Below are 14,987 nucleotides of genomic sequence, written 5' to 3'. Positions count from 1 at the left end.
TTAAAAAAGTAATTGAAATGATTAATGGACTTACCCGTCCAACCTTAAGGTTGGCAGGCAGATGAGCCCAGGTGGCCTTCCAATGGGCGGGATGAGGTTTCATGAGGGATTTAAAATTTTTGAAATGTTTATAAATAAAAGTAATGACAGTGTCACAAGAGGGGGCATGTCAGGAAAATTTTTTCTAACCTTTAAAAAATTTTTCTAACTTCAGCTGACCTCCCTGAGGCAGCACTTTGCGCATTCCTGACTCAGGGAATTTCCGCGCCCCCCTCCCCACCCCCGCCTGCACAGGGAGCACTCAGCGCTTCCGAGTGAATGTCACACTGGGCGGGCCTTAACTGGCCCGCCCACGTAAAATGGTGGCGCGCCCCCAATTGGGGGCGCCAATCAGGAACCCGCTCGCCTGCGCCTACTCCCACACAACCCCCGGATGGGGGGAAAATGCTGCCTTTGAGTAAAAAATGCTTGCCGACATCATCCCCGAACAGCCCAGCTCTAATATTAAGGCTATGCACCTCATTCTGGACTGACTACCAGGGGAAATAGTTTGACTGTCTCTAACTTATCACTTCTTTAATAATGTTAAACACCTCAATTCGATCACCTCTTCATAATTTAATCCTATTAGCCGAATATCGCTCTGGCGAATCTGTGCTGCAGCCCCTCCCAAGATCAATATATCCTTTCTTAGGTGCAGTGTCCTGGACTAAACGCAGTACACTCAATGGAGTCTAACCAGGGTTTTATATAACTAAAATAATGTCCAATTCTTTGTATTTCAGTTCTCTTGGGATAAAAGTCAAGATTCCTTTAGCCTTTTAAAATTATTTTTTTGTACCTGTTTACTCGATTTTAGTGATTTCTGTTCTTGGACTCTTAAATCTCTTTGTTCCGTAGCTTCTCACCATTTAAATAATTATCTAAAATATCTTCCGTAGGTCTAAAGTGGGTGGCCTCACATTTCCCCACAATGAACTCCTTCTGGTGGTTTTGCCCACTCACTTACCCTATCGATGTCCCATTGCAACTTTCTGCTCCCATCTCAACTATTTAGTACACTACCTAATGTGGTGGCGTTAGAAAATGTGGATAAATGGCTTTCTATTCCTTCATCTAAGTCATTGATAAATATAGTGAAAGGCTAAAGTTACAGCACTGATCCCTGGGGACACCACTAGTCATATTCGAAGGATGCCAAGGGAATTAAGGGATTTGGAGATAATACATAAAGGTGAAGTTGAGGTAAGAAATCAGCCATGATCATATTGGATTGCGTAGAAGGCTCAATAGACCAAATGGCCCAGTCCTCCTCTTTCTTATGTTCTTATATTCTGCCAATTTGAGTACATACCCAACATCACTACTCTTTGTCTCCCACGTCCTTATCATTTCCCTGTGCATGGCAATAGATTGCCTCTAATTTCATGTGCTCTCATTTTTCTTAAGAATTTTTTTTATCTAGAGCCCTATTAAATGTCCCCCGGAAGTCCATGTAATTATCATCTACAAATACTCTCTTATCTACCACATTAGCTACTTCCTTTAAAAAATTCAGCTAGTTTTCCTAGATATGATTTACTCTTTAGAAGTCGATGCTACCTCTCCCTGATCAGTTTATATTAGTTCAAGTGTTCAGTCACTATGGGCAGAATTTTGCCATTGGCGTGTGGGATCAGCGGGGATGGGCGGGGTGGGTGGGAAGCCGACTGCGGCTCGCGATCGGCAGTGCACCATGACTTTATGCAGGCGGACCAATTAAGGCCGCCCAGCGTAAGACGCGGTTGCGGAATGAGTGCGATGGGGCGGGTGCTCAATGTCCGCTGGGTCTAATGGCGACCCAGCGGCCGATTCAGATGTGGCCTCGGCAGCCCTTGGAAGGCTGCCACCGAAGAACACGGAAGTCGTGATGGAGAGCATTGTGGGTGGACACAGCAGGCGGGAGGGTAGGTCGGCGGGGCATTTGGCCCCGCGTTCTCCAATGAGTGCCTGGTTGCCCTCCTGGAGGAGGCGGCAGTGCGGAGAGAAACCCTTGTCCCCAGGGACGGGAGGAGGAGGCCCCACCACCTCACCAAAAAGGCCTGGGAGGAGGTGGCATCCAGGGTCAGCAGCCACGATGTGGTGAGTCGCACATGGGTGCAGTGCCGGAAGCGCTTCAACGATCTCCTGCGATCGGAAAGGGTGAGTACCATGTTGGCATGGGTCACCTTGCAGAGTAGTTTAGAGCTGCCCATCCCCCCGCGGACCTCAGAGGTGTTCAAGTGTGAGTGGCAAATGTCAATGAGGCAGGATATGGCCAACAGGGTGAGCCCTTGCCGCTTGGACTGAGTGCCTTGAGGCTCCAGAGTCACGAATCGGCTGAGCCCTGTGAGGTATTCCTCAGGTGGGGTTGGCCAGACTGCAACGGCATTGTAGGTACAGAGTGGACTAATCAATGCTCCTCTGTCCTTCAGGAGAAAATATCCCATAACAATGCAGAGAGGTCCCCTACTGGTGGGGGACCGCCACACTTACTAATCCTCACTCGTTATGAGCAGGAGGCCCTGGAGCTGGAGAGGCACCATGCGCCTAGGTCAAGCGGCCACAGTGAAATTGGGGTGCCACAGGTAGGTAAGAGTGCAGTGCACTGAGATGAGGATGTCAGTAATTGCACACATTGCACTGTAGTCTCTATGTTGATGTAAGGCTCGAACCTGGAATCCCCACTGATAATGGAAAGACGAGGGCACCCTGATGCACATCTCTGTCTCATGAGGCTGCCAGGCATACACAGTAACAGTGTGACGACTTCAACTAATGACATAAGAACATAAGAACATAACATGTCCTTGTTCTTCCTTTTAGGCTCAACACCAGCCCTTCGGGATAAGCAGCCTGAAGGCCCACCCCTGACCCCTGAGGACCAAACTGATCAGAACGCACCTGCGTCACACCTGCTCTCTCAAGCAGGCACCAGTGCAGATACCAGCACCTCGGTGGACATTAGATCGACAACAACTATCTCCAATGCACATTGGTGAGGGCACTTCACACTCACTTGAGGTGCAGGTGGTCGGAGAACAGCTGGGGACCAGGACAAAGCTCAGTCGACGGCTGATGATGTGCCTCTGGAGTCGTCCATGAGGCAGCAGATGCTAGACTTCCAGCAGGGTGTGCGGGAGGATCTGGCGGAGATACATGAGGGAATACATGCCACAGTCTCCATTGTGGAGGAGTCCTTGCGGAGCGTGAGCAATGCGTTGACCCTCATGGCCGAGCGCAATGCCTTCTCCATGGAGAGAGCAGTGACTCTCATGAAGAGGTTCCTCCAGGAACTGAATCAGGGGTTCCTTGGGATGCGCTCGGGCCTGCAAGCCCTCACACCGGCTATGACCTCAGGTGGTCAGTGTCAGTGAGGGAGATGGATTGGGCACCCAGTAGCCCAGCTAGGTGCCTGTCCATCAATGGTGAGCAGGGAGGTCCAAAGCGACCTCACATTGGCACACGAGCTGCCTGTTGTCTCTGCGGGCTCCTCTCAGAGGGTGCTCCGGATGAGGGCAGCAGTTCCTCCGTCCCTCTGCCAGTGACCTTGGCATCCAATGAGGCTGCAGCGACTGGGAAGGTGCCAGTCATGGCACTGGCCGCTCCCTCCCAGGCAGGGTCAGCACAGGCTCCACGAGCCAGAAGACGCCCATCAAAGTCATCTAGGCCAACAGGATAGAGTGAGCAGGCTGTCTCCAATGCCGTTGCCAGCGAGGGAGGAGCACCTTGACATAGCACCCACAAGCGAAAACTTAAAGCACCTTAATCACAACATCGCCTGATCACGGGTGATATTTGTTTCCCCCATTTTTCCGTTCAGTGTTTATTGTGTGATGTAAAACACCTGTCGATGTTAATTTGTAGAATGTTTGCCAGGCACCAGTTAATTAAATATGTTTTTGTGCTGCTGACCTCTGGATACTTCATTTGTTCTGCAGGTGCAGGGTAAGCCATGACATTATGATGGACGTGTTTCTCCTTACACTAACTGCCATTTCAATAAAGTTTATGTTGTTGACCAAGGAACTGGTCCTGTCAGGGATCGAGTATGGAGCCTGAAGCCCTGGCATGTGGTGGTGGCTCTTATTTGGTAGGCTAGCTGAAGGAGCATTAGATCAAAGCATCCCGAGTGTCCCTGCCTCCCTGAAGGTTGCCCAGGTCAGCGCCTATGCCCTCAGCGTTATCCTGACTGTGCTTGTCCTCGGACTCACTACTGGACACATCGACTGTTACCTGTGCACCTGCGTCAAGATCTTCTTCTTCCACTGTGTCCCCCCTTTCCAGTGCCAGATTGTGCAGAGTGCAGCATGCAACCACTATCAGTGACACACGATCTGGAGGGTATTGGAATGCGCCTCCTGAATGGTCTAGGCATCGGAAGCACATCTTGAGAAGACCTATGGTTCTCTCTACTACTGCCCTTGTGAAGGCATGGCTAACTAAAAGTTAGTACACAAGATAAGGGCTTATGGATTTGGGGGCAATATATTAGTATGGACGGAGGATTGGTTAATGGACATGAAGCACAGAGTAGGGATAAATAGGACATTTTCAAGTTAGCTCATGGAGCGCTGCAATGATCATTGCTGGAGAACTCAGATATTACAATCTATATTCTAACTTAGATGAAGAGACCGAGTAAGACACCCAAGTTTGCTGGTGTTACAAAGTTAGATGAGAATGTAAACTTAGAGGAGGATGCAAAGAGGCTGCAAAGGGATATAGACAGGTTAAGTCAGTGGGCAATAAGGTGGGTAAGTGTGATGTTATTTACTTTGGTAAGAAGAGAAAAGTGGAATATTTTTTATAAGTCAAGAAACTTTTAAATGTTAATGTGCAGAGAGACTTGGGTACATTTGTACAAGGAACACAAAGTTAGCATGCAGTTACAGAATGCAATTAGGAAGGCAAATGGAATGTTGGCCTTTACTGCAAGGGGATTGCAGTTTGGAATAAGGAAGTCTTGCTACAGTTGTACAGGGCTTTGGTGAGGCCACACCTGGAGTGCTGTACACAGTTTTGGTCACCATATCTAAGAAAGGATATACATATCTTGGAGGTCGTAGAGCAAAGGTTCACTAGCTTGGTTCCTGGGATGTGAGGTATGTCCTAGGATGAGAGATAAATTAAGATCATAAGGAATAGGATTAGGCCCATTGAGCCTGTTCAACTATTCAATAAGATTATGGCTTATCTTATTGTGGCCTTAATTCCACTTTTCCTGCCTGCCCCCCAACCACTCCCATAACCCTTGACTCCGTTGTTGATTAAAAATCTAATTCAGCTTTGAATATATTCAATAACCCAGCCTCTACTGCTCTCTGTGGAAGACAATTCCAAAGATGAATGTCCCCTTGAGAGAAGGAATTCCTCCTCATCTCAGTCTTAAATGGGAGACCCCTCATTTTTAAACTGCGCCCCCTCGTTCTATACTCCCCAAGGAGGGGAAACACCCTCTCAGCATATGCCCTTTCAAGCCCCATCAGAGTTTGATATTTTTCAATAAGATCACCTCTCACTCTTCTAAGCTCCAATGAGTATAGGCCCAACCTGCTCAACGTTTCCTCATGAGACAACCCCGTCATCCCAGATATCAACCTAGTGAACCTTCTTTGAAGTTCTTCCGATGCAAGTATTTCTTGCTGAAGTAAGGAGACCAAACTGTACCTAGGGCAGGATTTTCCCATCGGCGAGCAGGGGGCGGGGCCCGCTCGCCGACGCGTAAAATAACCCACAGTGACGTCGGGCGGAACTCCCAATTGAGGCCATTGACAGAGTCGTTTAAGTAATTAAAGGCCGGGAGCCCTGGCGTGCATTAGAAAAAGCATGAAACTTCATCCATGGGCGAGATGAGGTTTCATGTAAGTTTTTAAAAATTTAATTAAAGTTTTTTAAAAAGTTATGGACATGACCCAACTCATGTGACAGTGCCACATGAGGGGACATGTCAGGGATTTTTTTTTCTATTTTTAATAATTTGTGCAGTAGAGACGATCTCCCTGAGGCAGCACTTAGCCTCAGGAGATGAGTGTGCTCTTTTGTGTGCATGCGTGAAAGAGCACACTCTCAGGTTTAGGGATTGCCCCCGCCCGCACAGGGAACGCTTAGCGCTTCCATGCAGATGTCACACTGGATGGGTCTTAATTGGCCCATTTATGTAAAACAGCAGCGCGTCTTACAGTGAATAAAGGTAGATAAATCCCCTGGGCCTGACATGATATTCCCTCGGACCTTGAGGGAGACTAGTGTAGAAATTGCAGGGGCCCTGGCAGAAATATTTAAAATGTCCTTAGCCACGGGTGAGGCGCCGGAGGATTGGAGGGTAGCTCATGTTGTTCCGTTGTTTAAAAAAGGCTCCAAAAGTAAACCAGGTAATTACAGGCCAGTGAGCCTGACGTCAGTAGTAGGTAAATTATTGGAAGGTGTTCTGAGAGATCGGATATATAATTATTTGGACAGCCAAGGACTGATTAAGGATAGTCAGCATGGCTTTGTGCGTGGTAGGTCATGTTTAACGAACCTTGTAGAGTTTTTCGAGGAGGTTACCAAGAAAGTAGATGAAGGAAAGGCTGTGGATGTTGTCTACATGGACATTAGTAAGGCCTTTGACAAGGTCCCACATGGGAGGTTAGTTCAGAAGGTTCAGACACTTGGTATCCATGGAGAGGTTGTAAACTGGATTCGAAATTGGCTGTGTGGGAGAAGACAGAGAGTGGTAGTGGATGATTGCTTCTCAGACCGGTGGTCTGTGACTAGTGGTGTGCCTCAGGGATCTGTACTGGGACCATTGTTGTTTGTTGTCTATATCAATGATTTGGATGATAATGTGGTGAATTGGATCAGCAAGTTTGCTGATGACACTAAGATTGGAGGCGTTGTGGACAGCGAGGAAGGCTTTCAAAGCTTGCAGAGAGATCTGGACCAACTGGAAAAATGGGCCAGAAAATGGCAGATGGAATTTAATGCGGAAAAGTGTGAGGTGTTACATTTTGGAAGGTCAAACCAAGGTAGGACATACATAGTAAATGGTAGGGCACTGAGGAGTGTGGAGGAACAAAGGGATCTGGGAGTTCAGATTCATAATTCCCTGAAAGTGGCGTCACAGGTAGACAAAGTTGTAAAGAAAGCTTTTGGCATACTGGCCTTCATAAATCAAAGTATTGAGTATAGGAGTTGGGATGTTATGGTGAGGTTGTATAAGACATTGGTGAGGCCAACTTTGGAGTATTGTGTGCAGTTCTGGTCGCCTAACTACAGGAAGGATATCAGTAAGATTGAGAGAGTGCAGAGAAGATTTACTAGGATGTTGCCGGGTCTTAAGGAGTTGAGTTACAGGGAAAGATTAAACAGGTTAGGACTTTATTCCTTGGAGCATAGAAGAATGAGGGGAGATTTGATAGAAGTTTACAAAATTGTGAGGGGTATAGACAGAGTCAATGCGAGTAGGCTCTTTCCACATAGATTAGGAGAAATAAACACGAGAGGACATGGCTTTAGGGTGAAAGGGGAAAGGTTTAGGGGGAACATTAGAGGGAACTTCTTCACTCAGAGAGTGGCGAGAGTGTGGAACGAGCTACCATCTGACGTGGTAAATACGGGCTCACTCTTAAGTTTTAAGAATAAATTAGATAGATACATGGATGGGAGAGGTCTGGAGGGTTATGCACTATGTGCAGGTCAATGGGACTAGCGGAATAATATTTCAGCACAGACTAGAAGGGCCGAATGGCCTGTTTTCTGTGCTGTAGTGTTCTATGGTTCTATGGTCTGCACTTCAACTCCCCCCCCTCCGACAGGGGAAAAATCCTGCCCCTAGTACCCTCGATGTGGTCTCACCAGTACATTGGACCTTAACTCTCTGCGGCTTAGAAAAATAGGAGGAAACTCATCGAAGCATATAAAATTCAGAAGGGGCTTGACAAGGTAGACACTGAGAAGTTGTTTCCCCTGGCTGGGAAATCTAGAACATGGGGGAACAAGTCTCAGGATAAGAGGTCAATCATTCAGAACTGAAATGAAGAGAAGTTTCTTCACTCAAAGACTTATGAATCTTTGAAATTCTCCACCCCAGAGGGTTGTGAACCCTCTATAATTTTGGTCTCTCATTGAATTAAGGGATATGGGGAGCAGGCAGGAAAATGGAGTTGAGGCAGATCATCTACGATCATATTGAATGGCAGAACAGGCTTGAGGGTCTATATGGTCTACTTCTGCTCCCATTTCTTATGTCCTTGTGTAGTCAGAATTGTCATCATGTGTCTATGCCAAGAAGTGTTGAGGGACGGAAAGCTCCCCGACTCTGCTAATGGCAGGCTGTACTATTCCTGAGCCTCAATTTTAACTGGGAATGAAAGTGATCATAGGGTCAGCAGGGCAAGCATTAAATGTGGAGCCCAGGCGGTTTTAACTTCCGACCTTCATTTAAGCATTAAGCCTGCCCTCCATCCAAAGCACGCAGGCAGGCACAACATGAGAACATAAAAGTTAAGTGTATGCACAGCAGCAGTTAAGAAGGAGGGAAGGAAAAATGAATCCTGGATCCTTGGGTTTTCTTTTGGATCCTGGAGGATCACTTGTGCTCCTCTTGGTTCACAAGGAAACATTTGAGAAATAAATTTAGTTCTCCTCAGACCTCTTCTGGGCTTGCTACTCCTTCACGCCCAGCGCTCCTGGCAAGGCCAGCAACAGGTGCTGAACATGACTGTTCAGACTTAAAATAAAGTCAGAGTCTAACTGACAACATCGGACCTCAACTGCCTGAGGCCAAGACTTCAGTCACTGGCCAGAGATCCTGTTAAAATAGGGGAGAAGGGTATACCTGCTTAAGACTTATTCTCCTTTCTCTACGTAGCAATAGTGGGTACACTTCAGAGCTGCAGTGATTATTGAGTAGGTTGCTACAAGCATTTTAACCTTTACCCCTGCGTGCACACCCCTCTACTTCACATGCCCCATTCTTGTCAGGTGTGGGCAATTAAACCTGGGGTCCAGTGTCTTTTTTTAATTAATTCATGAGATGTGGACATCGTTGGCAAGGCCAGCATTTATTGCCCATCCCTAATTGCCCGCGAGAAGGTGGCGGTGAGCTGCCTTCTTGAACCATTGCAATCCATGTGGTGTTGATACAACCATAGTGCTGTTGGCAGGGGGGAGTTCCAGGATTTTGACCCAGCGACAGTGAAGGAACGGTGATATATTTCCATGTCAGGATGGTGAGTGGCTTGGAGGGGAACCTCCAAATGGTGGTATTCCCATGTGTATGCTGCCCTTGTCCTGCTAGATGGTAGCGGTCGTAGGTTTGGAAGATGCTGCCTACTGAGCCTTGGTGAGTTCCTGCAGTGCACCTTACGGGTGGTACACACTGCTGCTACTGTGCGTCAGTGGTGGAGGGAGTGAATGTTTATGCATGGGGTACCAATCAAGTGGGCTGCTTTGTCCTGGATGGTGTCAAGCTTCTTAAGTTTTGTTGGAGCTGCACTCATCTAGGCAAGTAGAAAGTATTCCATCACACTACTGAGTTGTACCTTGGAGATGGTGGACAAGCTTTGGGGAGTCAGGAGGTGAGTTACTTGCCACAGGATTCCTAGCCTTTGATCTGCTCTTTTAGCCATAGTATTTATACAGCTAGCCTAGTTCAGTTTCTGGTCAATGTTAACCCCCAAGGTGTTGATAATGGGGAATTCACCAATGATGATGCCATTGAATGCCAAGATGGTTAGATTCTCTCTTGTTGGAGATGGTCATTGCCTGGCAATTGTGTGGCACGAATGTTACTTGCCACTTGTCAGCCGAAGCCTGGATATTGTCCAGGTCTTGCTGCATTTGGTCATGGACTGCTTTGGTATTGGAGGATTCGCGAATGATGCTGAACATTGTGTAATCATCAGCGAACATCCCCACTTCTGACCTTATGATGGAAGGAGGGTCATTGATGAAGCAGCTGAAAATGGTTGGGCCTAGGACACTACCCTGAGGAACTCCTGCAGTGATGTCCTGGAACTGAGATGATTGACCTCCAAAAACCACAACCATCTTGCGTTGCTAAGTATGACTCCAACCAATGGAGATATTTCCTCTGATTCTCATGGATTCAGTTTTGCTAGGGCTCCTTGATGCCACACTCAGTTAAATGCTGCCTTGATGTCAAGGGCAGTCGCTCTCATTCTCTGTCTGATTCTCTTTGCTGGCAGCACTTGATCAGTGTCAAACATAACTTAATTACTACTTTATTTAATAATAAGCATAAATTGGATTACACCGGAACATTTAAGTACTTTAAAATTCTCTCCTTTAAGATTTAATAGGTTTTTTAATTAAAGTAAGCAAGCAAAACTGGAAAAATAACAGCATTGAGTATGGGACTTTGAATTTTGTGATACAAGTCAGTAACATGTTATAATTCCTTGCGTAAATTGTGTGCCCCCAATTCCATCTATCCCATACTTTATAATTAATTTAAAATATTGAAAATGTACAGTGAAATCCTGTAATGTTTGGAAACATTGAGTTGAGCTACTGACAGATCATTAAGAAGCTGCTTGGCTCCCACACAATTGGAAAGGGCTTAAACCTGCCGTACCCTCAAGCGTAAAGCATAGGTGCTCATTAACACCAGGGAATCTTACCTGCCAACACACGCCGCTAGGCAAATCACTGCTTTGTTATGTCAGCCTATCTGCTTAAACTGTCCCCTGTACAGTGACTAATATACCTCAAGAGCAGTGGTTTAATGTAAACCTTTAGTGTTTCCCCAAGACAATTACATCACTGTGCTTCCAGAGGGAAGCAATGCACCGGGAATGTCTGAAGCTGCGTGCTTTAGCTGCACCAATGCATGTTTTTGATTAGTGGAAAGATCTGATATCATAAATTAATTCCTAACTGCAGTCATTTCCTCACAGATACATCAAGTTACTTTCATCTTGAAACTTTGCAGTACTCTCCATCTCTAAATCCTGGATTACTATTTAAAACTGTTTGACCAGTTCCCTGAACTAATCAAATCATCATACCTTATTTTTCCTGTGCTTTGTCATGTATAATTCATTGGCTTATTTTTTTATTAGAGGAAGAAGTATTAAACAGGTAACTTTACAAGTCCAATTGCAAGCAGCAAACCCAAATTTCCACTGGGCACTGCTGGCATCTGAGCCCACCCAGCCTCCCCTCATCCCCCACCCTCCACTGACAACATGGTTTTGTGAATTTACCCAAGGCAGGGCTTAGTGAACTGTTGACTGACATGATGTATCAAACTTTCAGAAATAGTAATTTTTTAAACATTCTTCCCAGAATAGTCTGCAATCTCAAAAGAGGACCCTTTGCTGGATTATTCGCAAATGTTACGCATCCCCCAAAGGTACTTCTTGCGGGTTATCACTAACCATACAGTTTTCTTTTAAGTTAGGGCACTTGATTGGCACCTATGTACAAGCAGTACCCATTTCATTTTATTTTGAATCCTTATAGCCAGCAGAGAAACAAGCATTTCAGCCCATGAGCTTGGAGCCATGTCAACCCAAGACCCCTGTGATCAAATAAACAATATGTGATCTCACTGTGACATGCAGCCTTTGTGCAGCTAGCTTTAAAAATAAATCTCTGGGTATGTTAGCAGTGTTGCAATTTTTATTTTATTTTACTAGCTACAGGAAGCAGTTTATAAGAGTAAATCTTTCACTTCTGTTCACTGGATGCAAACCAGGAACAGATATCATGGAATTATGCAATCTCAGCCCATGCTGGGTAATATACCACAGGAGAAGCAGAACATTTTCCTTCGATTTTGCTGTTGGTTTCCCTCCCCTTAAAAACAACTTCTCACATACGTATGCTCACGTAAGTTGGCCACTGTAACATAATAAAATAGGCTGTAGTGTGCCACAGAGGCAAGAACAATTAGAAACTGATATCAGCAATGGCAGAAATGACTCAGGACCACTACCAAAGATGGGACCAAAGAGCTAGGTTGCTTCAGGACATCAGTTTGTGGTGGACAACTTTCAGGTGACTTATCAACTTTAAATACAGCCATCCTTTCCAGCGCCACTTTATCAATTATAGCCCATTTAGTATCTCAACTATCTTCTCTTTGACTATGACTTTGGTAGCATCATCTAAATGAGGCCTAGCCCTAAAAATGTCTCTGGCCTCCCAGCTTCTTGAACGGATGACCAGCCGGTGTGCTCAACCAATTGGTCGGCCACAGCCCTAAGCTTAAATTTATCAGACTGGCCGGCACTTGTGGTGTCACTATATATATTCTAGATTTATACAATACCTTACACATCCTCAGGGTGTCCCAAAGTGCTTCACACCCACTGAATTGCTTTTGAAGTGTAGTCACATGAATGGAGACAAACCCAGAAGCTAATCAACTTGCATCAAATTTTCATAAACCGAAAATGGATGAATGATCAATTAGTCTATTTTTGATGGAATGTTGTTCTGAATAGTGACATGGGATCTTTTATATCTACCTGAGAAAAGTTGCAGGTTGGGGAATGGAAAGAGAGTCAAGAGATTTAAATAAAATGGACAAGGATTCTGACAGAACGTAGAAGAAAGTTCGAAAAATGAGGATAACAACATTATGTTTCTTTCATGCAGAACATTTGCGTTGCATCTTTGATTTGGCTGAAGTCCAGATGTTAAGGTAGAGACTGCAAGGTTAGTTCTGAGTCTAATTAGACATGAGTGTGGGCCACAAAATCAGGGGACAGCCTGATGTTCTCCCTGGAGCGGCATCAGCAATGGGGCAGAGTCACTTCCATCCTGCAGCCTATGAAAATGTTTCTGCGTACTACTAAAGAAAGGAATAATAATGGCCCTGAGAGGAAGGTGTTTGACTTTTAAGGCCACAAATTGGCCTGGTGTAACTCCAACGGGACATTCTGCCAATCTGCCCATCAAAGTCACACCAGGAGAACCCCCTTGTAGATTCAGGGCATGTGCATTTATACGTTTTTTTTACGGTGCTCGGGGAGATTTTATGCCCATTCTGCAATCCACCAACCTCAGTAGGAAGTGGTGCCTGGGGACACCAGCAATTGCAACTGTGGGGCACTGATCTTTCATCCACAGTGGCCACAGTTTCCCAATGCATTCCTCCTGATTGCTGCTTTATTCTGGCAGCACCTAATCGTGGAATTACCACTATTGTGAAGCCACATCAAAATATTTTAGTGAGGCACATTCATGCCAGTTTGCCCTGGTTTTTCACAAAAACATTTGTTCAGTACATGGTGTTAAAGTATTTTGCTCTTCAAAATAAGTGCAAACAACATTTAAAGTTCTGCCTCTACTTGTATCTACTTTTTTTTGTTGTATTGTAGCATAATATTATTTGGAGCAACCTTGCCTCTAAACACCCTTACATAGATTTCCAATTTTGTTTTTAATTTATTTCCCCATTTACACTTTTAGTTGCACATGGAACAAAGCGTAATTTGACTATGAAATACTGTGATAGGAACAAAAGGGCATTGTATGTCATCAGGCTGTGAGGTGGCATTTGAACTTTATTACTGTACAGCCTAAGGTTAAAGATGTCAGGAATTTCTGTTTCGCTAACCAGAAAGTCACATTAGTACACAAAGAGAGCAAACAGCGGCACTTGAGTCCACCATGATTACTGCAGAAATGAAGTTCACAAAAATTCAGTTTTAAATACAAAAGGTGCACATGAGTTCTAAAAACACAAAAATACGTAATTCTATTCGTCAGACTACAAATTTACTCTCCTGCCTTTCCCGATTTTATTTGTTTGTAAAGTGTAAAGCCTAAAGCAGCTGTTAGGTATTACTGTAAAAGCCAACATCACGCAGTGGGATTACACATGTATTTTAAAAAAGGCCTCCAATTTCCCTTTCCAGGGATAGCATCCATGGGTGCTGTCTCCCAATGAGAAACATGCAGCCTTACAATACAGAATACTAATAAAACCATCTTTTCTGCCAGTGCAAGGAGAGAGGTGCGCACATGATACAGGACCACTTTCAAGTCCCTAAAGAGATACTCAACAGAAGCCATATGAGACAATGAGAGCATACTTGCTGCATTGCAGTGGTGAAATAGTGTAGCGGCATGATTGAATCAACATCTGCATTAAGAATGTAATGTTGGGGCTAGTTACACTTCAAGTACAGTATGTTAGAAAGTTGAAGGAGACATTAAATGGGGAAGTCTGTTAGTAGCAATTGAGCATGGCAGACATCGCTGGCAATCTTGGGAGTGGTATGGAGCTGATGTTGAAGTAAAGTCTACCAGACAGCATAGATGTATATTACACCTTCCTGTAATGACTGCTGTTTTCAGTTTGTATTAAATACGTTGGAATTAACTTGGAATCTCAAACAGGAAATCAGTATTTTTTTGGCAGTGATCCAGGATTCTGCGTACAGACCTTTTGCTCAGTGGCCACGGTGATACTGAAGTGCAGATAATTATGGGGAGAAAAGCAACAGTTTTTGTTACTGTTCCAGTTGCATTTTTTGTGGAAATGCACAAAGATTCTGGAATTTTAATACTGAATTTTGGCAACTCAAAGTAACAAAACTTTCATTAATAAAATTTCACATGGCCTGAATTTTACGCTCCCTACCACTGGGTTTTTAGGTGAGGCGGGGGGAGTGTGAAATTGAAGGGACAGGATTCCTTCTGGGTTCCCACCCGCTCCAACCACACAGCAATTTTACGCTGAGGTGGGCAAGGCCTCGGATGGGAAGCCTACCCTTGCCCCAATTGAGGCTCTTAAGTGGCCAATTATTGGCCACTTGAAGGCTGTTTACCCTCCCAGCCTCAACCTTTAGGCTGGTGGGAGGATTGAGGGGGTGTGGGGGAGGCTGAAAATCTACAGAGTTGCATCTTGAGCAGGAAGGGAGCCGCCTCCATTAGAATCCCTCTTCTGAAGTTGGGTGCCCCATCTCCCTCCCACCCACGTTAAGGTCCAGTGGCCTCCGGACCTC

General features: G+C 45.3%; 1 protein-coding gene across 5 annotated transcripts in view; it reads left to right on the top strand.

Annotated features, from left to right (window-relative positions):
- sugct (succinyl-CoA:glutarate-CoA transferase) overlaps positions 1-14,987 on the top strand; it is a 596,483-nt gene that overhangs the window by 371,422 nt on the left and 210,074 nt on the right. The window contains exon 13 of one of the 5 annotated variants that reach the window (XM_078540129.1): positions 11,491-11,577. The exons of the other annotated variants lie outside the window; for them this stretch is intronic. Coding sequence (XP_078396255.1) covers positions 11,491-11,562 — 72 coding nt within the window. The 3' untranslated portion in view covers positions 11,563-11,577. Of the gene's footprint in view, positions 1-11,490; positions 11,578-14,987 lie in introns of those variants that run through there. 5 annotated transcript variants of the gene reach the window in all.

The sequence above is a fragment of the Cetorhinus maximus genome, chromosome 4 (genome assembly GCF_964194155.1).
Source record: "Cetorhinus maximus chromosome 4, sCetMax3.hap1.1, whole genome shotgun sequence".
NCBI classification, from domain to species: Eukaryota; Metazoa; Chordata; class Chondrichthyes; order Lamniformes; family Cetorhinidae; genus Cetorhinus; species Cetorhinus maximus.
This window is presented reverse-complemented; position numbering and strand designations above follow the sequence as displayed.